Source organism: Pantherophis guttatus, chromosome 1 (genome assembly GCF_059756535.1).
Source record: "Pantherophis guttatus breed Tessera chromosome 1, ASM5975653v1, whole genome shotgun sequence".
Lineage (NCBI taxonomy): Eukaryota > Metazoa > Chordata > Lepidosauria > Squamata > Colubridae > Pantherophis > Pantherophis guttatus.
In genome coordinates, this window is record NC_142063.1 from 68,983,975 (window position 1) to 69,010,209 (window position 26,235).

Consider the following 26,235-nt stretch of genomic DNA (forward strand, 5'->3'; position numbering starts at 1 on the left):
TATCATTCATTAGCCTCCATAGCCATTCCTATGATATGGAGCTCATTATCAGCAGCCATTTTCAAGAGGGAGGGGGAATGCAGATGGCTCTTCTTTGTTTTGTCTCAGCACTCTTGTCCTCTGACTTGCTTTGCAGCTACGATCTCATGTGCAGATGCTGGCATTTGGAACCCAAGCTACGTCCAAGCTTTGGAGCTCTGAAACTGCAGCTTGAAATGATTTTGGCAAGACTGTCATTGCTTTCAAACAGTCAGGACCCTCTTTATGTCAATGTTGGGAGATCCCAAGAAGCTTGCAGGAATGAAATCACCATGAATTGCCCTTTTGGAGCCTTGAATGGGGAAACAGGAGCAATTGCTGCTGTGACTAGTGACTATCGTTACATCATGAACCCGTCGTGCCTTGGAAACGATGCAGAAAGTGAGAGACTTCAGGATTTATATGACGGAGAAGCCCAGAGCCTCCTTTATGATCTAGAGATGGGAGCAAAACTATGTTAGCCCAAACAACAACAATCACAACAAAATAGACTTTACTTTTCCCTCCAATAAGATGTGTCTATTTTATGGTATCATTTTATGGTATCACCAAACAGAGACGCTTGGAAGCTGCTTTTAACCAACAGAAGTTGTAGTAATTAACGTCAGCTGCATCTGTGGCTTCTGACAGCTATTTCGGAGCTAACATCTCAAATTAATAGAATCACCTCCTGGCCTTCCGAGAGAAACCCTGCAATTGTCTGTGAAATGCAGTAGGAGTGGCCTCTGGACAGCCTGCTGAGTCGCAGTATTCTCCCTGGGAATTGGGGTTAAGTCAGGGGTGAAATGCTCCCGGTTCGGACCGGATCAGTCGATCCGGTGGCGATTGTGGCAGGTGGTTCGGAGAACCAGTAGCGATGGCGGGGCGAGGCTCCGCTCACCCGCCTGGGTCTTGTTATTCCTGGTTTTGACCAGGAAGTAATGTGTTTTTTACCCTCTGCGCATGTGAAGCGCACTTCCGAACCGGTAAGGAAGGTAAGTAGATTGCACCCCTGGGTTAAGTACTCCGTATATTTGGGGGTGAAGGGTTTTTGGTGTGGGGTTTTTTTCCCCCCCTAACAGATATGGGAGAAGAGGCATGTGCCACATACTCCAAACCATGGATATTATCTTTCAGAGCATGAGAAACAAAGAGCCTAATTTAGCAGTAGCTACCTCAGTGGTCCTCAAACTGGGTTCTATGCAGCTGCTTCTCTACAATGAAGAAACACTGGGCTGGTGTGTAGTTGGCAGAGGAAAGCATTCCTGGGAAGATAAGGAGATTGAGCAAAAGCGTTCCAGTTTCCCTCTTTTTCCCACAGGATCTTATTTACCTGCCTTTTTCTTTTCTTCTTTCTGATTTGAATCATACAGATTTCCCCCCCCCCCCCATTTATAACAAAACTGACCGTGTGGGGAGTGTTAGAATTTATGGGAATAATGCAAAACGAATAAAGACACACCTGCATTGGAATAATTTGGCATTAAGATCAAAATCTTGGACCCATTTACCTGATAGTAATCCCACAAATTCAGTGGGATTTACTTATGAATAGCTATTATAAACTCTGCAAAGTTCTGTCAGTGGGCACATGCTTTGGCATATAGCTTCACTTCTGTTTCCTGTCTAGCTACTACAATGATATGGCTAGCCTTGCTTTCCATATGTATTGCTTGGGAATGTGGGGGAACTAAACCTCCCCCAAAATTAAAAACAAAGTGCTGAGGGGTTTCATATGGGTTATAAGCAGTGGTGAAATTCAATTTTTTTTACTACCGGTTCTGTGGGCGTGTCTTGGTGGGCATGGCAGGGGAAGGATACTGCAAAATCTCCATTTCCTCTTCACTCCTAGGGGAAGGATATTGCAAAATCTCCATTCCCATCCCATTCTAGAGCCAGCCAGATATGGTATTTGCCAATTCTCCGAACTATTCAAAATTTCCGCTACCGGTTCTCCTGAACCTGTCAGAACCTGCTGGATTTCACCCCTGGTTATAAGTATATATTGCTTATAAGTAAGCAATAACATTTTTTGCTATGAAAACACACAATGTCTAAAACAATAAAAGGAGGTAATTCTTTAAAAACCTATTAAATTTGTGCATCTATTCTGGCACCTTTTCTTTTTTTTAATAAATATTAGCCCCTCTAAATAAATGATTGACTGACATCAATGGAATACTTAGAGTATTTTATTTATTTTTTTTGCCTAATACAAAAAAACAACTGTTTTCAGTTTGAAAGCTTGAGAATCACTGGCTTGTTAAATTAAACGTCTTCTTAAATGCTTTTCAGCTTTTCTGTAAAAATTAAATTGCATTGCATTATTTTGTGCCTTCAAGTCTTGACTTCTAATACAGCTACCTAATTCAGCAACATTCCAGAAAAAAGATTCCATTTGAAATCTGTGATTTCTCAGTTCAACTTGAACAATTAGTCACAATAGAAAAGTACTGTATTATGTGCTTTCAAATTATATGTCAATGAATACATTTGTTTTTTCTAGCTATTTCAAATATAGTTTAAGCCTTAAGACTTGGGTCCCTAATGTGATGTCCAGAAGCAGCATTGTGCCTACCAGTACATTTCTTAACGTTGGCAAATATCTCTACCTTACTGATTGTATTTATTTACATTCATTTAGTAAGCAACAATGATTGGAAAGTTAGCATGTTCTAAAACACAGCATCAGTGATAAATTTCTAATAATATCACTGGACTCTCAGTGGCTGCAACTTGGGGTTTTATTTTCCTTCTAGTAAAAGATGTTTGTGACTAACCTCATTTATCTTAGTAGCCATTTGATGGGAAAGCCTATAGTATTCTTTTAAAATGCTCACTGATTTAAAAAGGTTAAAAATGCTTAAAATTGTTAGCCATACTCTTTGTTAACGGTGTTCACCAAAAATATTTCTTCTTCCCAATTGTAGAAAATTAGTAATCTAGAATTTCTGTAATTCTAGTCATCAAAGAAATCCTCATGAGGGACCTTGACAAGGTTCTTTCTACCTATTAATTTACCTTTTCATTATCTTTTCAATCTTTTTTCATAAAAATGGGATTCTTAAATGTGATATGCCTCTAAGAATTAAGAGAGGAATTACCATACTCAGGTCACAACACTTAATCTGTGCTATTCCATCTCTGCTTGAGTTCTTACACAGCCTTTCCCTACCCCAGCTCTTCGGATAAATATTAAATGTGAAGGTTAAATTCCATCACAAGATATTGAGCTGGGCTGATAGAAGAAATTGCATTCTATAACATCTGAAGCATTGCGAGTTGCAGAAGGCTCCCCCATTATCAGCTTTCCGTGTAGCTAAGAAATAGAACCCACTGGAGTCTCTACAGATAAGACCATGTTTTGGTCTTACTGAGCCGTGGTGCCTCAGTGGTTAGAATGCAGTATTGCAGCTAATTCTGCCCACTTCCAGGAGTTCGATCCTGACCAGCTCAAGGTTGACTCAGCCCTCAATCTTTCCGAGATCAGGAAAATAAGTATCCAGATTTGTTGGCAATATGCTGACATTGTAAACTACTCAAGAGAGTATTGTAAAGCAGCGGCCCCAAACTCTTGGGCACCAAGGACAGATGCCGTGGGATTTTTTTTTTCCATGGACCAGTGTGTGTGCATAGTTTCATATGCTACCTATATCCTGTGCATGTGCAGATGAGGGTTCACTCACTTGGGTAGCCAGTTCCTATGGGGGTTGGGGACCCCTGCTGTACCACTATGGAGTGGTATGTAAGTCTAAGTACTATTGCTATTAGCTAATTATGCTACATTTAGGGGATAGTAAAAATGGTCCCCGCAAGAAAATTGGGAAAGAAACAATTTATTAAAAGGCAGAGGCAGTACTTGGCCTTTTCCTATTTCTATCTGTCCTATAGAAAAAATTTCTTAACTTCTACCACCAGATTCCTTAACCACCACAATGAACTATATTATAATGTTCATTTCCTTGTCTGCCTTGTTTGCATATTTAGTGGCTTTTTTTTTTTACATAAAAGCAGGGAAAAGCAATCCATCCTGGCCAGAAAGGGCAATAACAAGGATGGTTGTTGTCCAAAAGCCGCCTACACTGAACAAAAGCTGTGTGTATGTGTTTGAGAGCGACACAAACTGCTCCTATGCCTTATTCAACCACATTCCTTCATTGTAGGGACCTTTCTCCATGATTTAGTACCCAATGGAATAGAAACTTCACATCATCACAACACAATGTTATCAAAAGCAAGTCATTAATGTGGTGCATGGTAAAACAGGGGGCATGCTAATGATATAATTATGACAATAGTCCTGTCAATGATGTTAAAGAATTCTATATTTTATGTTCTGGCTTGAAGTGAAAGAGTTGGGATCAAATAATTATCCTGTGTAGCCCAGTTTCAAATATCATATTTGCATCTGAGTCTCAACCAGAAATAAATGTACTGCAATAGTTTATGGGTACTTACTTGATTGAATTAAACCTCCCTTCTATTAAACTTAAAAGAAACATAGGAGACTCTTTAAAAACTGCACGGCCATATCCAGGCTTCTTTTGTAATGAGTAACAATACCGTATGACTCCATTATACTGTACCTGCATACTAAGATCTGAATGCTTTTCCTTGTGTATTTCTCAATAGCAGAAAACTAAAAGAAAATCATGCACAATGAACAGATTCTTGTGGGCTTTGGGGAATCCTGATTTTTTTTAAAAAAGCGAGGGGGGGGGAATTTGAAACTGTATTGATTAAAAAAACTTATGTGAGCACAGAATCCTGATAATAGACTTGGAATGAAATTGGGATATGATTAGACTGACGGTAGAACAGAATGGAGAGAAAGATGTCCAGAGATTCTCTCCCCTTTTAACACTTGGCTAGTGCTTTGTTGTAGGTGTAAGAATTCAGTCTCAGTGAATTCAATTGGATTCACTCTCAGATAAATGCCTGTGGGGCAGCCATTCGGCAAGAACAGCAAATGTACATATAAAATCTAATTTTCTGAAGCATGTATCTAGTTTTTATGATTTTTTAAAAAAAATAAAATATGTACTGTGTCCTATTGACTGACTGATTATATGCTGTTAAATTGCTGTCAATTCTTAACAACCCACATACATATTCTCCAGGAAGAACTGCTCTCAATTTGGTCTTCCTACAGTGTACCCAATCCTACTGTAATTGAATCCATCTATCTAGTAATCATCCTCTTCTTTTTCCTTCCAGCATTAGGCCTTTCTCCAAACAGCTAGATATTTGCATAATTTGCCCAAAGTAGAATAATGGAAGCCTGATAATTTATGCCTCAAGTAAAAACCCTGGGTTGATTTGTTTGATGAAACATTTATTTTCTTAGCTGTCCATAGTATTCTCATGACTCTGCTCCAACACCAAAATTCAGAAGCTTCAATGCATCTTTTATTCATTTCACTTTGGTTGCTTTTTAAAAGCCCAGAGTAGAATTGATTACACTGATGCATGGAATCAATGGAATAATATAAAATGCATTGAATCCAATGATCATTTTTGTTTTTGCAAGATTGAATAGGCAAAATTGGAGCGTAAAATGAAATTATACAATCTTACTCTTAATACATTAATAATATACTACCGGTAGGATCCAAACAATGTGCTAAATGTAAACCATTCAAAGATTTAAAATGGGCTCAACATGATCTTGATCCAGAGCCTGGGAGTGGGGAGTAAAACCACCTCCAGGAGAAATGCTGTTTCAGATATGGTGATGAAGAAGGCATATCTCCTGGGTCCCCTAAGATGATGCTTCTTAATAGATGGGACACAAAACATATTTTTTATTTATTTATATCAGACGGGCAAAGAAAAGTAGAGACAAACCCACAAATAACTGGCTTCTATGGCCATACTGATGCCTGCATGCTGTTTTCTTGTAAAAATGCAGAAGATGGTTCAGCAGAATGACTAATTCTATCTACATTCTTCATCCTCAGACAAAATCTAAACTTCAGACCTTGTTCATAATATCTGGCCTGGTTTTTGTTTTTCTTTCTTCCCCTGATTTTAATGTCATATCAGTCTCATAAAGAGTTCTGAAGAACTCAAAAATGGGCAGGCCCTAAAAAATACCATCAAATTATGGGCTTCATTTTTTTATACAACTGAGATCTTGTGCTGATAAAAGTGCTATGACCTTTGTAATCCATAGTGTTCACACAGCATTTTCAAATTCTGTATTATGTAAGATGCATAATTTAATTCCTTTTTTGAAAATTGCATATGCAAGCAGTCCTTGACTTACAACCATTCATTCAGTTGCTGTTTGAAATTACAACAGTGCTTAAGGAAAGGAATACCACGTCATTGAAGTTGCAGCTGCTGCAACACCTCTATGGTCACATGATGAAAATTCAAGTGCTTGGCAATCTGCCCGTCCAAATGACCAGCCACAGGGTGTGGCAACAGCCTCTACCCACCTACCTTCCCCCCATCCCACTCTGCTGGGTCCCAGAGGCCTTGGCCCTCCTCCCCACCCTGGAACATCTTGCTCTGCTTACCTCTTCAAGATTGCTTTTCTGAAAAAGTGCCTGGCTAATGAGATGCATGACCTTCCTACTGAACCACCTCATGCCATCCTGGAAGTGGGGACCATTCTGGAAGCGGATGCCATTCTCAAAACCACTCAGAAGAATGTGATTTTCCAAGTTGTGCATTCAAAATGTGTGAAATCTGCCATTCTGAAAGATTGAGAGAATGGTGACTACTTCCAGAATAGTGCAAGTCAGCATCCGTAGGAAGGCATCAGCTGGCCATTCTTTTGGAAAGGCAATGTTTGGAAGAGATAAGTGGAGCAAGACATGAAGGGGTGGGTGTGAAACAATATATTAGTTTCTTACAGTGGGGAAAAGGCCCAAGGCTGTGGCATCTACTGGGGTGGGAAGCAGTGCAAGGGTGCCTCGGAGTGGGGGAAAGCATGTGTGAGCTGGGGAGTGCTTCAGTACGGGCCTGGGCCAAGCCTCCCCAGGTTTCCCCCCCCCTTGAGGCATCCTCACACTCTGCTTAACAACTGTAACGGGGAGAGCTGGGATTGTGGACATTGAACGAGACAGGTGGGAGCCTTAACTATTACAACGATTTATGACCATAATCCTGGGCTCAATTGTGATCCTAAATTGAGGACTATCTGTATCCCAGATTTTTGAACCGTAACCAGATGAATATAAATTAAAGCTAGAAAATACATATACTTCATATTTTATTAATCTTTGTACAATATTCTAGATTACATTTTATCTGTGGGTCTTTCATTTATTCATTGGATTATTTCTAAATTGTTTTCTAATCCAGGAAAGTCCCCTTTGGAAATTTACAAAACTCACAAATTTCCAACTCCAAAATTATTAGGTAGAGAAAAACAAACAAATATAAAGGGTAAAGTTAATACTCTTAATGACATTGGAAAACTAAGTAGAACGAAGTAAATGCTCATGCAAATTCACATAGAAGGACACATCTAATACCTTGGGGCACAGTTACCAGCTTTCGGCTGGTGTAATCGAGAAGAGCCTTTTCTTTCATGGCTCCCACCCTTGAGAACATCTTGCCACAGAGAATAAGATCTGCCGCCTATTTTTAGCCTTCAGGATACGCCTTAAAACCTGGCTATGCTGTCTGGCATGGGGCCCTGAAGGAGAAGCTATTGGCTGGAGGTAGTTAGTCACTAACAGAGAGGGCACCCTACCTTTTCACTCCAAACTCTCATTTTTTGTTTTAATTTTTGTAATTTTAATCCATTTTTATATTTATAATTGTTGAATGTTTGTTTTGAGTGGTGTGGTGGTGAAGACACTCACTTGCCATTCAGAAAGCTGGGAGTTCAATCCTAGATGTTTCTCTCCTAAGGCACAAAGAAAAAATAACTGCTGTGAACTCTGTGTGATGTCAGGAAGGACATCCAGCCAGTAAACACTCCGCTCCATCCATCGCCCTGACTCTACCCCAAATTAAGAGATTACAAGGTCATAAAAAGGGAGTTTTTAAAATCGTTGAATGTTTTATCTTGATGTGAGCCACTCAGAATTGCCTGAAATGCAAAATGGGCAGCAAATAAATTATCTAGTGCTTAAAGTAGGCTAGAAAGCAAGAGGCCGTGAGTTCAAGTGCCTCCTTAGCCATGAAAACCAGCTGAATGACCTTGGGCCGGTCACTTTCTCTCAGCCCAACCCACCTCACAAGGTTGTTGTGTGGGAAAATAGGAGGAGGAAGCATTGTTGGATATGTTTGTCACCTTGAGTTATTTATAAAAATAATAAAGGCAGGATATAAACAAATAAAAGTGCTGGTGGGGACTGAGGGTTGATACTACTTAATAAAACAAGAGAACATTATTTGTTTTACTGGAAGGGAAATACCTGATCCACAGAATTGGAAGGTAATAACTTTACTCTGCATGAAAAAGCCCTTTCCTTAAATTATCCCATATTAAATTGATGAGGATAACAATTCCCCAGTCTCAATGCTGAGGTAGTACAGATTTCAGAGTAGGGCATTATTCTGCCTCAATAATGAGGATGAGACAAAATCTGCTGGGATATTTTTGTGTTGTCCCACAAACTGGAGGAAATTGCATTCACACAGCTCTGAGGAAGAGCAGTTGGGAATCAAAAGAAGTGTTGGCTGTCTGGCAAATTGCTATAGTGATGATCAAGAAAGAACATTCTGTTACAGTTTGCTGAAGGCAAGGCATAGTTCTCAATAAATGCTCCAGACGCGTCTTACATTGCTTAAAGAACTCCTAAATTAAACTATGACATATTTTGAAAACTGGCTGAAAATACTATTGCCTAAAATCAATCTTCATAATGTTTTTTCAGTGTCTGTTCTTCAAATCTTCATAGATTAGCATGTTTACCGGCTTAAGCTCCCACGCTACATACTACCCTAGATATAATTCTTCTGAATATATCTGCCAAACATTGGATTATTCTCTTGCGATATAGAGAGCATTCATGCATTCGATAATTATCCAGGAAAAAGTAGTGTAGCAGTTTAATAAAAAGAAAGAGGAAATAAAGAAAGAGAACGTGTATACTGGTCTTAAGCTCAGATAAATGGGGAAGGTTGAGGTAAAATCTGGTGAACAACCTCGTAAAAAACCTTGCCAAGAAAATATTATGGGAAGGCTCTCAAATAAATCAGGTATGGTGCCCAACAATAGGACCTCCCAGGCCCAAAGATACCCAAGAAGCTACTGGGGAAGCACAAGATTTCCAGTGAATAATCAAACCTTAACAGCACACCTGGGGCAAATGTAGCAGGAGTCCCAGATGCTAATGCAGCCATTGGTGAAAGCAAGAGTCTGTGCTACACAAAGACAGATTGGATAGCAATGCGGAATGTCTGGCAAATGAGCAGGGTAAATTGGATATCATCCAATAGGAGATGATCCATTTGAAAAATCAACATCCTTGACACCACTGAGATACACTGGATAGAAAATGGATATTTGCCATCTGAGGAATTCACTATTTATTACATGACACAATTCACTATTTATTACATGACACCAGGAAAACAAATGGAGTGGCATTTATCGAAAGCAATAAATTTGCCCAAGGAGTGGAAAGTTTCTTGATAGTTAATAATTGCATTATGGCCATCTGAATCTAAGCCAAGCTCCTCAAAATCACAGTTGTCCAAGTCTATGCCCCAATTACTGATGCGGGAGAGCATAGAGGGTTTCTTTGCCAGCATAAAAAAACTTCTGAAGCACATCTCCAAACAAGACATTGTTTATATACTGTGTGATTTCAATGCAAAAGCTGGCAGCCAAGCAGAAAAGAGACATCGCTGGCAGCTTTGGATTTGGGGAGAACAGTGAAGGCAATTATTTGGCTTAATTTTGCCATGAAAATTGATTTTGAATCATGAATATCTGGTTCAAATAGCAAAATGTTTCTTATACATTTGGACCTCACCAAATTAAGTGCACCGTAATCAGATTATGGCCTATGCAGCCATCAATGGTCTAGTTCACTGGCAAGAAACATCTGGATGCTGATTGCAGTTCAGATAATGAATTGCATTCATTAAGATCAAAGTCAAATTACGCTACTTCAGAAAAACACCACCACCAAAGAAGTTTGACATCACCAAAATTCCTTCCAAGTGTGCAACTGAGATGAAAAATAGACATTGTTTGACGTATGGTGACAAGAAATTCAAATGATCATCATTGAAACAGTAGCTGTTTCAGTATAACGTATAAGAATTTATATTTTATTGTGATTTTACACAAACACGCACAGAGAGTTTTATCTTAATGTTGTAAACCATCCAGAGTGGTCTGACAGTGAGATGGGTGACAGTGAGATGGGTGGCAAATTGAATATACAAAATAAACAAAAGAAGCACAGAAAAAGCACAAGCCTTGTGCCACAGGATGGAAAATGATTAGTGCTCATTCCATTGCCAAAAAAGGGCAACTCCAAGGATTGTTCCAATTACCACACAATTAGAGATTTGAAGATTGTTTCAATTACCAACACAATTCAAGCTGTAAATTATTGAATTAAAAAAAAAGAAATAAAAGACAAGGAGAAAAAATTGTTTTGCCTCTTGACCAAGTCCAATAAGTTATTTATGATACCAATAAAGGAGAGTAATCAGGGTTAAAATGAGGGGCCCTTGGTGCTCTCTGAGCTTGTTTTCTTGCAGACATTTCATTATCCAAACTAATAATAGTAACATCACATGTCACATAGCACATCAGTGCTATGATGTTATCTACTTTGGATAATGAAATGTCTGCAAAACAAGCAAGGTCAGAAAGCACTAAGGACCCCTCAATTTATTTATGCTGACTCTATGGCTGGATTCATATAATATGCTGTTACAAATAAGCCAATCACATTTTTGCATAGCAGAGCATCTGAACACTCAAGTTGAAGAGAAAAAATGTCAGAATCTACATTCTTATAAATGGAATGTCAAAACATAACTTCTGTTCTACCTCCTGTGTTTGACCATGTGTGTACACATAAACAAAATAGTTGCAGAAACCTCAATGTTATAGAAAAGCTCATCCCTACTATTTTGTGCCAAAAATGGATGAGAGAATTAACTCATGTTAACACATTCTGATGGACCCAGTAACAGTTTATATGCCAACCCTATCACAAGGTAATAGTAAAACAATAGGCATGAAGATGACAGTGAAAGTCTGGCACTGATCCTTGTCTGGAAATAAAATAATTTCTGATTAATTGCCAGCAATTTGATATAAAATATACTACTAATCTGGCCAAAAGAGTAGAAAGCCATCATATTATGACAGAGAACTATAAAAGAATTATCGTATGGACAAGATCCCAACAAGTAAGCATATTTAGACAGATATGGAGATTCTCAGTCATCCAGGTCATGGTTGTCCCAATGGTGCTTTTTCTAGAGGCAACTGGACTTTCTGTTTTTTCTTTGAAGACCAGAAGACGCTGAGAGAGCTGAAGAAGCTTCTCGGATGAGAAACCAAAGGTCTTGAAAAAGCACCTTTGGGACATAGTACTGATTACATTCTACTTCTTTAAAGAAGTGAAAACAAGAGAGTTAGGTTAGAAGGGAGCCCACAGGAGGCCTCGAAGAAGGGCTGTCCTTGGGCCAGGCAAGCATCATATGCCTACTACCGGGAAACCGAGGACCGATGAACGCCAAAGGACAGCGCCTTACTTCGGTGGATTGAAAAGGAGCGGCCGCGTACAGACGTGCGAAGGGAGATGATGGTTGGCTTTCGTTTTATTTTTTTGCTCAAGGCTCTTGGCAACAATAGGAGCAGGAGGCGCGAAGGACGGAGACTCAGTCTGAAAACGAAACAATGTTCCTGTGACACTGTCGAGGCTTCCTTCCCTCAGCTCTCTCAGTCTTCTGGTCTTCAAAGAAAAACCAGAAAGTCCAGTTGCCTCTAGAAAAAGCGCCATTGGGACAACCATGACCTGGATGACTGAGAATCTCCATAGACATTTAGCAATAATCAGTACTATGTTTTCCTTGTTGGTCTATAACTCGCTTTTTCAGCGATGGAAATTACAAAATGGGGTAAATGATTCAAAGTAACTTTTTAACTCCTTTAATTGTAAAATGATTAAAGCAATGACCCAGCTTGCGAGTGGTTTACAGCCATGGTTTAACAGTGGTTTATGGAATAAGCCACTGTTCAAGTTCACATTGATAAGCTATTACCCATGGTTTGTTGAATAAGTCAAGACATAGTCCTTCCCGCCTTCCACCCCTCCCCTCTTCACCTTTGGGAAGAGGAATAAATCCTCTTCCACGCTTTCTCACCACGCTGCGGGAATGCTGAACTGCTCCCGGAGCGTAGCCCACAAACCCAGAAGCCGGGGCTGGAAGTGCATTGGGCGGAGAAATCTCGGCACGCCCGAGCGCTTCGAATAAAACGCGAAGCAGGGAAGCAAAACGGCAATGTGGCGCTTTAAGCACGAGAAATGTCAAACGGGCTCCTCCCATATCCTCTCCCTTCCTTAGGAAGGCGAGTCCCTGCATTTGGTGGCGGCCGGAGAAACCCCGATTCCCCCGCCACGCTCGAGCCTTGCGAACTGTTCCGCAAGGAAGCGAAACCGGCAAGCGCGAGACAAACGAGGGAAAGCGAGGCGGGGGAGGGAGAAAGAGATCGGGGTGGGAGGGAAAAAAAAAAAAAAAAAGGAAAGACGGGAGCCACCAAGAGCACGTGACAAGCTGCAGGCGAAGAGGAGGTGTCGCGCGGGCTAGCACCGCGCCTGCGCCCTTCCAGGCGCGCCGACGACGTCACATGGGTGCGTGCGCACGTTTCTCTCCATCGGGTAACACGATTTGGCTGTGAATATAGCAGGAAGGGGGAGGGGGTTACATCGTCCCACGCGCGATCGCACGGTAAAAGCGGACGAGGGGGGTGGGAGGACACCGGGCTTATATTGTGTGGGGGCGTGTGTGGGGGAGGGGAGAGGAAGGGAAGGGCGGGAGAGAACTTTCCTCTGCTTTCCTTCCACCGAGGAGCGAATCGCGCGCAACTTTCCGCGTGTCTCGCATACCTCCTGCTCGCTCAAAGGCTGCCAGCTGAGAAAATTGACACCCCGTTTTCCCCTCCCTCCCTCCCCCCTCCCCCCTCCCCACCGCCCGTCGGCCATGAGCGTCGCGTCGAAGCCCTCGAGGGGAAGTGGGGGAGGGGCGGGAACGGGCGGGAGCCGCGCGTGTCAGGGAGGCTCCTCGCGCTACACGCGGAGCGACGCTTCTTCGAGGCGCCGTCGCGTGCGGAGCCCCGAGCTGCGGCTGCGCTCCCGCTGCCAACCCCTCGCTTGCGCGGGACGGTGGCACCCGGTGGCCTTCGGGAAGGGTAACGTGCCTGTCGTTCGCTTGGGCGGCCGTTGGGGCTCGGAACGCGCGCTTCTGCCCTTTTCGGCCTTCGCGTGTTTTGGTTTTTTTTTTTTTTTCCCTTTCCCCTGACGCTGGTTTTCCCGCCGTTGCTTTTCCCCGCCAAGCGCCCCCCCTTTGTTGACCCAGCCGCGTGTGGGGGGCGGTTTAGCTGTGCGTGGGAACCGCGTGCGTCACCCCCAACCCCCTCGGGCCAGAGCTCTGCGCTGCTTTAAACTAAGGTAGGGTTGCTGGAGGCTCCGAGCCACAATAAACTGCGGGATTTCAGTCTAAAAGCACAATTTCACACTCTGTTGGTTTGCTCAGTTTTTAAGCATTCGGCGTCTCGTGCCAACTTAGGAAAGAGGCCTTGTGCCCCTAAGCCTTGTGATCAACTTATCCATAGGTAAACCGTGTCGTGCGAGTACAACCATAAAGCGGGGAGGAAACAATACCTGGAGAGAGAGGGGCAATCAATCCACAAACTGTCTTTGGGAGCAGGTGACTTTTCTAGGATGACTAATGGGAAAAACCCTGCAAACGTGAACCAAAAGTCTAATAGGGTACTGAATCTGGACTGCAAAACACACCCGGATGAGCGCTAAATGTACCTAAGTGTGTAGAAAAAGTAAAATCTATATTTCAAACATATTAAAATATTTTATTGAGTCCTGTTACTACTACTATGATCTTGTAATATTAGTGGCTCCTATGAATGATGCGTGGTAAAAATAATTAACACAATTGGCTCTTTGGCAGTTTTGATACAATGTAATAACGTTCCACAAACCATAAGGTTGACTGCTGAAAGTCAACCTTAATAAATGTGCTTTGAAGTAAATGTTTTATGTTCAAAGACTGAAGCAAAATAAAGTCTAACTGACATGCAGAGATCCTGGCGTTTTTTTGTGGCAAATTAAATTATAAACACATGATTCAGTGCAAAGGGCACTGTGTCTAGATTTTAATGCATAATTTCCTGGTTTCCCTATTCAGTATATCTATACAAATACTTTAGGGAAAAATGATTTTCTTTTATGAAATGTGTATCAGCCTTTGAGTTATCAATTTGGTATGTTCAAAGCTCTAGTAGGGGTAGTCATTTGTTTTTTTCCAAAATTAGGTATAAAATATTCTACATGGTAGACTTCAAATTATGCTCATCAATCCAAGTGGTTTATATATATATTAGTGGAACCGCATTCTGTTGAATTACATTAGATGATATGTCACTTTGTCTTGCCAGTGGAAAAGTCCATTTTTGAATAGAATCTGACAGTGCTGTGTGGCATGTTCAATTTTTTTAAGGAGCCCATCAAGGTGTGTGTGTCTGATTCTTCTTGTAATTTGATATATTTAACTTAAGTAATATAAAGTTGCAAAAATATATTTTTGAAAATCATTGGTCTTTTTAAAAATGTAACATTTTAATATGGCTGACTGTTGCTTTTTCTGCTTGTATATATGCTGTTTTGGTTTTGAATAAATATTTCAGATGTGCTTTTTCTTTTGAAGATAATTCAAGAAATAAAATACCTTGGCTTTTATCTGGTTTAACAACTAAGAAAGGAACAGGTGGAAGGTGATTGTTTTGCCCCTTTCTCTGCTAGTTCATTGCCAGTGCATTGGAGAAGCTGACTGAATAGAGTGAACTACCAGTACTTTCAAAGTGCCTTCCTTCCCTATATCCCATGCCTGGTACCATTATATTTAATGTAGTCTTCTTTTGGGAGGTTCCTTTCTATATAAATGTTTATCTGGATTCAGCTTTATTTTCTTTACCCTTATCACAAAGTTCAGTGAGTTTATTAAACCATTAATTGCGGTTTACAAACAATAGCTGGAGTCATATAACAAATTATGGTATGGCTAATTACTAAAATATTTTTATTTTATTTTTTTATGGATTCATTAGTATCAAATAGAACTTTGGTAGTTTCATTGTACCATTTTGAAATATGTAATATGTAAAAAGTAACAACTGTAGGAGACCTTGAAGATCTTCTAATCCGATCCTCTGCTCAGGTAGAAGACTATACCATTCCGGACAAATGGCGGTCTAATATTTTATTTAAAACCTCCAGTGATAGAGAACCCACAGCTTCTGGAGGCAAACCATACCACTAATTGTTCTCACTGCCAGGAAATTTTTCCTTAGTTTTAGATTGGATCTCTCTTTTGATAAGTTTCCATCTGTTACTTCTTGTCCTGCCCTCAGGTGCTATGGTTGATCCCCTCCTCTCTGTGGAGCCCCTCATATATTGGAAGACTGCTTTCAAGTCACCCCAACCCTTCTCTTTGTTAGACTAAAAATACCCAGTTCCTGCAAATGTTCATTGTATGTTTTATCCTCTAGTCCCTTAATCATCTTTGTTGCTCTTCTTTCCACTCTTTCTAGAGTCTCAATGTGTTTGTTGCTACAAAATATTTTCTCTAAATTGCTGGGTATTCCACATTTGCTTTGCTTACAATTTTGCATTCATTCATAATATTAATAAGAGTTGTTTTGCTTTTCAGACTCTTAGCAATTTTTTCAGAGCTTACTGCTTTTACTGTGGCTTTGTCAACAAATTGGTTTAAAAATGTGAAGTATCTTAAGGAGTTTAACCAGCAATTGTCTGTACAGATAGTCCTCGATTTACAACCACAATTGAGCCCAAAATTTCTGTTGCTAAGCGAGACATTTGTTAAGTGAATTTTGCCCCATTTTATGACCCTTTTTTGCCAGAGTTGTTAAATGAATCACTGCAAGTGTTAGTAACATGATTGTTAAGTGAATCTGCTTTCCCATTGACTTTGCTTGTCAGAAGTTCGCAAAAGATGATCTCATGGCCTCAGGACACTGCAACCATCATAAATATGCCAAACAGTTGCTAAACATTTAAATTTTGTTCACAACGTTGTTCACAACTGTTTACAACGGTTATAAATGTGAAAAACAGTCACGTCACTTTTTAATTTTGTTGTAACTTGAACGGTCAGTAAATGAGCTGTTATAAGTAAAGGACCACTTGTATTTGGTATACTTAGCATTTAACACAGAGGCCAAGCCTAGTCTCACCTCTCTGAGTTTGTTTTCCCTATGTTCTTCTCTTGTGTACTTCTAAGAAGAAATTTAGAATTTGTTATCTGAACATGGATAGTTTTGTTAATCTCGAAAAAAATTTAAAAAGTGTCTAAATGAACGTTTAGGAAGCTGGCTTGTTTTCACTACACATAATTAATCTGTAGGATTGAAATTAACTGTATTTTATAATGTTCAATCTAAATGGAAATAGAACTTCTTGGTCAATCTGTGGCTGTCCTACATGGGGAAAAAAGGACTGCAAGAGGGTGAGAGTCCAGTAAGAGGTTGTGCTTTTTCTTGTAATGTTGAACTACTGCTTAGTATTTGAACCAAGACACTGGAATGTGAAACATTTAAAAACAGCCATGTCTTGAAATTTGAGAGGACAGAAGATGGTTTTATTTTGCAGCCATACCGTAAACATAAATAAATGTTAATGGGACCATGACATGGTCTCCTGTACTATTCCCTTTTTACTTCCTATATTCTCTGAAACAGAAGTTATAGCAAATTATAACTGATGAATCAGGGCAAAGGTGTGGAAAGAACTTTTTTATCAGCTTAGTTAAGATCAGAATTTGATACTTACCTATGTTTCACTGTTAGGCTGAGTTGCACTGCACACATTGTCAAAACACACTAAAATATGATCTACTTCACTAAAATATCCTCGACATTTATTTATCAATTACAGTAAGTCTTTAACTTACAACCACAATTGAGCCCACATTTCTGTTGTTAAGTGAAACATTTGTGAAGTGAGTTTTTTTGCCACAGTTGTTAAATGAATCACTACAGTTGTTAAGTTAGTAACATGGTTGTTAAGTGAATCTGGCTTCCTCATTGACTGTTTGTCAGAAGGTCACAGAAAGTGATCATGTGACTCCAGGACAATGCAACTGTCATAAATATGAACCAGTTGCCAAGCATCCAAATTTTGATGACATGACCACAGGGATGCTGCAATAGCCATATGTGTGAAAAACTGTCATAAGTCACTTTTTTCAATCCCATTGTAACTTCAAACAGTCACTAAATGAACTGTTGTAAGTCGAGAACTACTTTACTGAATAGTCACATTTAACTGAAAGGCCATGTAGATAAATCTATTGCAAGTTACATTTATTTTATTTATTCTTGGAATTCATACTTGGAAGTAACTTCAAGATGTAACACTGTAATGAAAATGCTTATTTGTAGCCCCAGAAAAGGCGATCAGGAAATGAAAGCAATTATAATAAAAGTACACAGTTAAATGTTTAACATGCTTGTATGTGCTATTTACAACCTGAAATAAACATGTTTCCCTTTGTGTGCTTCCTTTCACCCAATTCTGTTCTGATGCATCCAGAGCAGATTTATTTATTTAATTTACTCTTTTTTTTAGTCCTGCTTTTCATTCAAATTATTTGATCAAAGAATCATGATTAAAGAAACTAAAAAAAGATAAAAGACAAAATGTATATAATAAAAATATTAGAATTTAAAAACCTAGCTTAGAAAATATCTTAATTTATGTTCTAAATTAGTTAAAGTACAAAGAATAATAATAATGTGCTAATTGGACTTGTCAGAAGTTAATGCAAAATCAGGATATTTATTCATATTTTTTAAAAATAAGCCACAATGATTTAGTTTATAAAAATTAATTGATCTTGATTTCTTTCTATTAAAAAGATAATTAGATGTTTGACATACTTATCTTTTGTTTTCTTTTGACAGCTACATGAATTGACTAATGTTTTCACATACAATAGCTTCTGGGAAAAGAAGATGACTGTAAAGCAGGTTCAACAGTACAAACGTCTAAACAACAGAAAACAGTGGTTTAGTTTGCAAAATTTCAGGTTGGTTATTGGGCATCTTTTTACGTGGTACTATCTTTAAATTTAGACCTGTTGTATATAGGAACTCTTACGTCTTCTCCAATATTTTGTTTTTGAACTGAATCCATGTATGGGCTGAGAACCAATGCCAGAACAATTAGAGGTTGTTCCAGTGGTTCTGTCTCACAGGTAGTTCATGCTTAATGACCATGTTCAGCTACTATTCAAAGTTACAGTCTGAACAAATGGTACTTATGTCTGGTTCCCTATGTTATAGACATTACAATGTCCCTGCTGTCATTAAAATTTAAGTGCTTGGGCATTTACAACTCAGAGTGCACTTCATTCCACTCATTTCAACCTTGAGCTACAAATACTCTCCTATATTGGTATTTTCAGGTTATAGTATCAGTAAGACTAATTGCACAGTTTTATTTACTGTGCTGCCTTTTACTGCTCGTTCTATATAATGCCTTGAAGAGTATCTATATATTGCAATCAGTGAAATATTTGACTTCTGAACTACCAACTAGTGAATATTATCTTGCACTGTGTGCTGGTTTTCTGGTCTCAAGTGGTGGTCTTAATTTTGATGTTAAGCCATAGCTATTGAAAGGACTTCATATTAAAGTATTTTGACTTACTAAGATTGGCAGGAGAATCCTTTTGGAAATATTTGTTCACGGAAGTCAACAAATGGATCATTTGAGAAAATTATTTCCTTTGCAATTAAGATTATCATGATGCATTTTTGTAAAGATACAGTATGGTTTATTAAAATTAGTGGGAGTTTATCCTCTTAATGTTTTCTTTATCTTTGTGGTTGCAGTTGGCATGCATTTGCAGTAGGGATGAACAAACACATCCCACACACATACTTTAACTATTTTGTATGAAAGTTATTTCATTGATTTTTCTCCCCTGCAGATGATTAAAAATCGATGAAGTTAAATTGCCAGAATTGAGAAATATGGAAAATATTGGGGATATTTCAACTATTCCCATAATGGAGAAACAACCAGTTAGATTAGGAAACCAAAATACTGGGACAATTTCAAACACAACTCCTGCTCTTTATGTTCTTGTGAAGCAGAGCACTGGTAAACCTGATCAAGGAACCTTGCTTTCAAATCAAGATAACAGCAGTCTTCTCAGCAGTGCAGCAAAGCCAGTGAAATCTAAAGCAAAGACATACCTTCCAGCTGATTGCGCTTCAGGGAATATCACTGTTATGCTGGACAACAATAATATGTGGAATGAATTCTATCATCGCAGCACCGAAATGATTTTGACAAAACAAGGGAGACGAATGTTTCCATATTGTCGATACTGGATAACAGGCCTAGAATCCAACCTCAAGTATATCCTAGTCATGGATATTTCTCCTGTTGACAACTTCCGCTATAAGTGGAATGGCCATAATTGGGAACCCAGTGGAAAGGCAGAACCCCATGTGCTGGGAAGAGTATTTATTCATCCTGAATCACCTTCTACTGGTCATTACTGGATGCATCAACCAGTATCTTTCTACAAATTGAAGCTTACTAATAATACATTGGACCAGGAAGGACATATCATTCTGCATTCTATGCATCGGTATTTACCTCGACTACACCTGGTGCCTGCTGAAAAAGCTACAGAGGTTATCCAGTTGAATGGTCCTGATGTCCGTACTTTCACTTTTCCACAGACAGAATTCTTTGCTGTGACTGCATATCAAAACATCCAAATTACACAACTAAAAATAGACTATAATCCATTTGCTAAAGGATTCAGAGAAGATGGCTTGAGTAGTAGACTTCAGCGTGACGTGAAACAAAATGGTAGCTCAGAGCGTGAAGGTAATAATGTTACAAGTTCTCCTACTAATCACAGGCATCCCCTTGAAGGGAATATTTTGGATCCATCACAGAGAGAACTAGACCCACCACCGAGTGGGATATGTGACCCAGATCTGGAGAAAGAGTCCCTTAGTCCATATCATGAATTCTTACATTTTGCAGAGACAGATACACATGCAGGTGATGATCAAGGATTAAAGGAAGAAGCATCAGAAAGGTAGGGTTGTTTTTTTTTACATAAAAATAAATAATTCATATAAAAATGTTTAAACAACTTATATTGGTCTCCATCACACAGCAGTAACTAGACAATGAATAGAGGGTTAAAACCATAATTGACACAATGTACAAAAGTAAATAGCTCAAACCAATAATATATGCTTGTCTATAATATATGAGATCTACAGTAAGCTATGTTACCCGATTATGGATGTTGGTTCTACCAATCCAGTGGAAAGACCTCAAAGAAGATACTATATGGATTATAAATTTAAAGTCATTGTCTTTTCTTTTTTTTTATTTAGATATAATGGAAAATATAGACATATATTTTTAAGAAGTGTGGGCAGTGAATCAAAGATGTTAAGAAATGTTGTCTATGGCAATTTTGCATGATAGTGGGTGAATAAGCTATTTAGTAGATTGATTAGTCTAAGAAAAGGGATTTTTAAGTGTTATATTTAGGGGAGTGGAGGAAATGGATAGAGTGGAATAAATGTTAAACTAGATTTTATGGGGAAGGCCGCTTTGGAATGTTATAGTAATATATATAGAAGATTAAATGTTAAAGTAGGACTTATCGTATAGTTTTAAAGTGGAGAAGTTATTTTATAATGTCATAGTATAATGTCTTTTTTTTCCCCTTTCTTTTCTCTTTTGATATGTATGGATAAAGGGGGATGTTATAATATTAATAATATTTTTAGTAAGTAAAGGTCAATATCTAGAGGAGGGAGTAAGTAATCTGTTATGAATTAGGTTTTTTTTTTTTGTTATGAAGAAGTCACGGGGGGGATGGGTGGGGAGGGGGGGTTAGGGAGGGGAAGGGAGAGGGGGGAAAAAAGGAAAAATTTGTATTTGAAAACTTTTTCAATAAAAAAAAATATATTCCATATATAATATATGAGATCTAAAAATCATTCCACTCTTAAACAATAAGAGACAAGAATTAAACAGATCAATCAGCAGGGCTCACTTAATCTTCTCGCCTGATTGCCTGATGGTACATCTAAAGGATCAGAGCCATCTGGATTTCTGGATGTGCTGCAATAGTATGGATGTCCTTGTTTCCACGCAATGACACTTCTTGTTGGGGGGACTTGGGGCATGCCAGCCCCATCGATATTGGTGAAGTGAGCAGAGAAAACCACAGAAAGCTGGTCCCTCAAATAATCTGGTCTTGTGCCCTATAGAGCTCTTAAATAATAAACTAGCTCCTGGAAATGCAGTAGAAGCCTGGAGTAGAGATGTTACATCAGCATCCCAAACTGCCCACATTGCTGCATTCTGAACAAGTAGCAGCTTTTGAATATTCTTCAAGGGCAGCTCCATCTAGAAGGCCTTATAGTAATCCAACTAGAAAGTGACCCAGGCATGAGTTATCATGAGTAGAACCTCTTGATCCAGAAATAGGTGCAACTGGCACACAAGGTGAACCTGCAAGGGAGTTGAATCCAGGAGAACCCCCCCCCCCAAATTGCCCACCAGCTCTCCTTGAAAGAATGTTGCATGTATCCTAAATGTCATAGTGTAAGACTGTCAAACTGGCGGTCTGTGGGCTGGATACGTCACACACAGGCCATGCCCATCCCGGCTCTGGAAAGGCAAAAAACATGATACGTCACGATCTCTCCCATGATGCGATCGAGTTTGACACCTGTGCAATAGTGTAAGAACAAGGTAAGTGGAGTAATATTAGTGAAAGTTAGTAAAATACAGAATGTATACATTTGTGAATTCTAACTACATGTAAAGGGTTTTTAAAATAAATATTAAATACACAATTTCAGCCAAATAGGTATATAAAACTTGGAATATTTGTATTTTGGCTAGTGTTGAAAACTTTTATCTTATTACAATTCCAGCTGAAATGGTATTCAGATTCGATCAGTGCTTGATGTACTACTTTAAACCCAATTTACAAGTTCCAGAATGCATACATTGGTTCCAAATTATAGATTCATTAAAAAATGCAGTTTTAGAGCTGTGTGGGTTCATATATAATGCCTACACAATAGAATTTGATAGTATTAACATATTATTCATTATCTTAATATAGTGCTATTAATACGCTCCAATATAATTAAAAAGTTTGAGTGCTACTTTTGATACCCTCTTCTTTTTATCCATTCTAAGAAAATGTTTTAAAAGCAATAAAAACTTTAAAAATCCAATTAAAATAAAGTCTGTCAGAATTCATTTATCACAATAATCCAGAGCTAAATAAATTATATGCAACTTTAGGTCAGATTGATACATCAAGTTATATCTTCAATGAATATAAAAATTAGATTCAGAAATGGCCTGTATGTAGCCATATTTTTTATTTCTACTGTTGTTAAAAACTGTTAATATAGAGTACATTTAAAATTAATTTCAATTAAAATAAATGCACTAGACTAGAGGAAAAACAAAGGATCAGTGCTACTCTTACGAATGAAGGTAAAGGATCCTGCAGTACTAGTCTTGTTTTCTAAAGCATTAATAGATTATCTACATACATGGGCGGACTAGCAAAGGTCCTTTGTATAAAAACAACAAATTAAGGGCTGTCAAAAAGAAATATGCAACAAAATGTAGATGGATTATCTTTAGAACATGGATTTCAAGATTAAGTATTATGTTTAACTGGCTTTATGGGAATAAAAATCCTTATTCATAATTCCAACAAATGGTTTGTTGTTATTTATTTTCCACTATCAACTTTTTTTAGTATATTATATTGTGATGTAACATATTTCCAACAGGAATTAGAAAATCAAGTTTTTTTCTCTCCAAATAATTATATTTACTGATAGAGAAGAGATTATTGACTGTAGCATTGCTTGATAGATTGATGCCCTTGAAAATTAGCTCTTGCTTACAGAATTATTTGCTTACAGAACTTTAACCCTTTTGTAATGCATTAATCCTTCTTTTTCTTTCCTGCTATCCCTTCCTTATCTCCACCTAACTTTCTTCCCTTCCTCTGACTCCATATCCTTCCTGAGATTTTGCTGGAAGAAGGAAGAGAATGAATAGCTTGCTTATTTATTTGGCTTAGTCTTCTTTTGGTAGAAAGTGTATTTTCTCTTCACAATTCAAAACTTTTAATTTTTTAAATTTTAACTTTGCTGCAAACAGTGAATTTTCCATCCATGAAGTTGCTGTCGAGTTAACCTTAATGCTAACAATTTGTTGCAATGTGTTAATAAGAGAGTGATGCCTAAAGGGGTGGGTGTTTGAATAAGCCAAGTGTACTTTTCATGTCTGTCCGAAAAAAGGTGAGAGTCTGCTTATTTCTGCAGTTGAGTATTTTCTTTGCTTTCTTTTTTCAGTCCAATATCCAACCCTTATCAAAAATGGTCACATGTGACATCCCAGCTTACTCAAGAGGGAGGAATCAACGTGTCTGTTAAAGAAGAACCATTAGATAGCTATGAATATGAACCTCTAACTTGCATGGAAGGGGTAAATGTGAAGGAAGAAGAAACCAATAAAATTGCAGAAGAATATTTCAACAGTGATGGCTCCATATTGGAGCAGCAGCTGAAGAAATACAGTGAAATAGAGAAAATGGATATCCACAAGGAACAACAAATAAACCAGTTGGGTGTTGCCAAAGCAAAAATGCTAAAATTGGACAGTGGGAAGATGCCGGTAGTTTATCTAGAATCCTGTACAATCACCAGGAATATGGTGAAAGTCCCTGTTCTTTCACAGGCCTTAATGACAACTTCTAAGAATGAAAGGTCTCCACTGACTCATTCATTAGATTCTTTCTCTGCTCATTTTGAAAATAAAGGTATCTCTAGCTCTTTTGAAGTCAAGGAAACAGAGAAGATTACAGCTGATAAAATGGTGTCTGAAAACACAGCACCGCAGATACCTTCAGAAGAAGATGTGATAGGGAGAAGTACTGAAACATGCAGCAGCTTCAATACAACTGAGAAAGAATCTAGTAGTGATCTCAAGGCCACTGCCACCAGTAGCCCTTCTTTAGCTAAAGTTATCTTCGATGACCAAAATATAAATATGTTGAAGACACATATTTCTGGCAAGAGTACTGTTGGCAATCAAAACGTTGGGATGTCAGGCCCAAAGAAACGAGGAAGACCACGGAAATCAAAGTTATCTGAAGCTGGGAGATCACCTAAATGCATTGCAAAATCTGGTACAACCAATAATGATGTTTCTTTGGGAAGTGGTAGTACCCATTTGGATGTTAACCCTGATCTTGAGGATGTGGATGGAATGCTTTTTGTGTCCTTTGTATCCAAGGTAAATTTATATCCAAAATTTATACTTATTTGGAGTTCTGTATTGTAATTCTTGTCATTTTCAAATGTAGTAGTTTTAAATTATATACCTAAATAATTTTAAGTTAATGTCAGAGTGTAGCTTCCTGTAACTTTGGAATGCCTCCAGTATAATCTCTGCACAAACATTTTGTCAAAGTATGTGTTTTATTGTATGTAGGAAGCACTTGATGTCCACAGTTTTGATAGAGCTGAAGAAAAAGAATTGCAAAATACACTAAACAATTCACTGGCTACATGTAATCCATGCACTGATTCAGGTAACAGTAATGGTTAAACTTATTACCTAATATATATCAAGTTACTAGTATTACCAGTTATAGGTTCTGATTATGAACAAAGAACAGGATTAGTATCTTCATTTAGTGGGAGATTGATGTTCATAGTATCAGGGAATCCCATTGAACTCAGTCTGGGAATGAATCTTCCAACAGAGGAGGATTTTCTTCAGCATTACAGTTTGAAAGTCCTGTTCTTTCATCTAATATAATTTGTAGTGTAGACATTTTATAATGTCTACATTGGAAACACAGGTGGCCGTCTTTTTCTCACTCTACTATGAAGAAAGACATTGCAAGAATCTATGAATTCCTGCTAAGCTTGCCAGGCTGAAAAGTACAATGTAGTGGATAAATTAATATTTTGTGGGGCTTTGATTGATAAACTAAGGGTATTTTTTTTCCATACAGTCTTCATTTTTATAGCTAAAATTGTTTGGGAATGTATAAACAAATAAATGTATTTTTGGCAGATGGTCAAAGAATACAACAGATGGAAAAAGAATTGTTAGAAGATTTAAAATCTTTTAAGTACAAACAAGTAATACATCCAAGTCTTCAAGAAGGTAGGTATAGGTACTGTGAAATACTCCTGATTGTTTTTATTGTTTTTATTGTGTAAATTACTCATTTTGTATTTAATGTCATGTATTGGATATGACAACTAGATGGATAAAAATGCAGAGATGCATATAGATTGTCATCATTGTTGTCAGAATAATGAATAATTTGTATCAGATGGAAAATAATTTGGATAGGTTTGAAATTGAATCTTCCTCTACAAAGCATATCAGTTGAATGTTTGTTTAAAACCAGTTGACTTAATACAAAAATATTCAGGAACTGTATTCTGTATTTCCACTGTACACTTGTTTTACAGGTAGACCTTGAGTTACAAACATTTGAGCCGTGGTGGTGCAGTGGTTAGAATGCAATATTGCAGGCTAACTCTGCCCACTGCTAGGAGTTCGATCCTGACCGGCTCAAGGTTGACTCAGCCTTCCATCCTTCCAAGGTCGGTAAAATGAGGACCCAGATTGTTAGGGCAATATGCTGACTCTGTAAACCACTTAGAGAGGGCTGTAAAGCACTGTGAAGCGGTATATAAATCTAAGTGCTATTGCTATTCCTAATTGTTCAGTGAGCATTCAAAGTTATGACGGTGCTGAATGAGGGGACTTATGACTGTACTCAAAGTTTCTGCTGCTGCAGTGCCCCCAAAGTCACACGGTGCTGGAAACTGCATGTTCATTTATCATTTAATCACAAAAAAAAAAAAAAAAATCTGGATATCTCTAGGCAAATTAGAAGAAAGTTGGAAGC

The 26,235-nt window shown here is 38.3% G+C and overlaps 2 protein-coding genes across 8 annotated transcripts in view; both read left to right on the plus strand.

Moving 5' to 3' along the window:
* Positions 1 to 5,071, plus strand: part of TYRO3 (TYRO3 protein tyrosine kinase) — a 105,092-nt gene extending 100,021 nt beyond the window's left edge. For both annotated transcript variants that reach the window (XM_087875829.1, XM_034417802.3), the window contains exon 19: positions 137 to 5,071. In XM_087875829.1, coding sequence (XP_087731955.1) covers positions 137 to 500 — 364 coding nt within the window. In that variant the 3' untranslated portion in view covers positions 501 to 5,071. The remainder of the gene's footprint in view (positions 1 to 136) is intronic.
* A 7,449-nt stretch (positions 5,072 to 12,520) lies between these two features.
* The window catches only part of MGA (MAX dimerization protein MGA), a 72,444-nt gene continuing 58,729 nt past the window's right edge, over positions 12,521 to 26,235 (plus strand). For 4 of the 6 annotated variants that reach the window (XM_087875843.1, XM_087875850.1, XM_034417795.2 and 1 more), the window contains exons 1-6: positions 12,783 to 12,906; positions 18,173 to 18,297; positions 19,204 to 20,334; positions 23,654 to 24,596; positions 24,795 to 24,894; positions 25,386 to 25,478. In XM_087875843.1, the coding sequence (XP_087731969.1) occupies positions 19,247 to 20,334; positions 23,654 to 24,596; positions 24,795 to 24,894; positions 25,386 to 25,478 (2,224 nt within the window). In that variant the 5' untranslated portion in view covers positions 12,783 to 12,906; positions 18,173 to 18,297; positions 19,204 to 19,246. Of the gene's footprint in view, positions 12,907 to 13,183; positions 13,626 to 18,172; positions 18,298 to 19,203; positions 20,335 to 23,653; positions 24,597 to 24,794; positions 24,895 to 25,385; positions 25,479 to 26,235 lie in introns of those variants that run through there. The other 2 variants (XM_087875846.1, XM_087875845.1) reach the window with 2 other exon arrangements.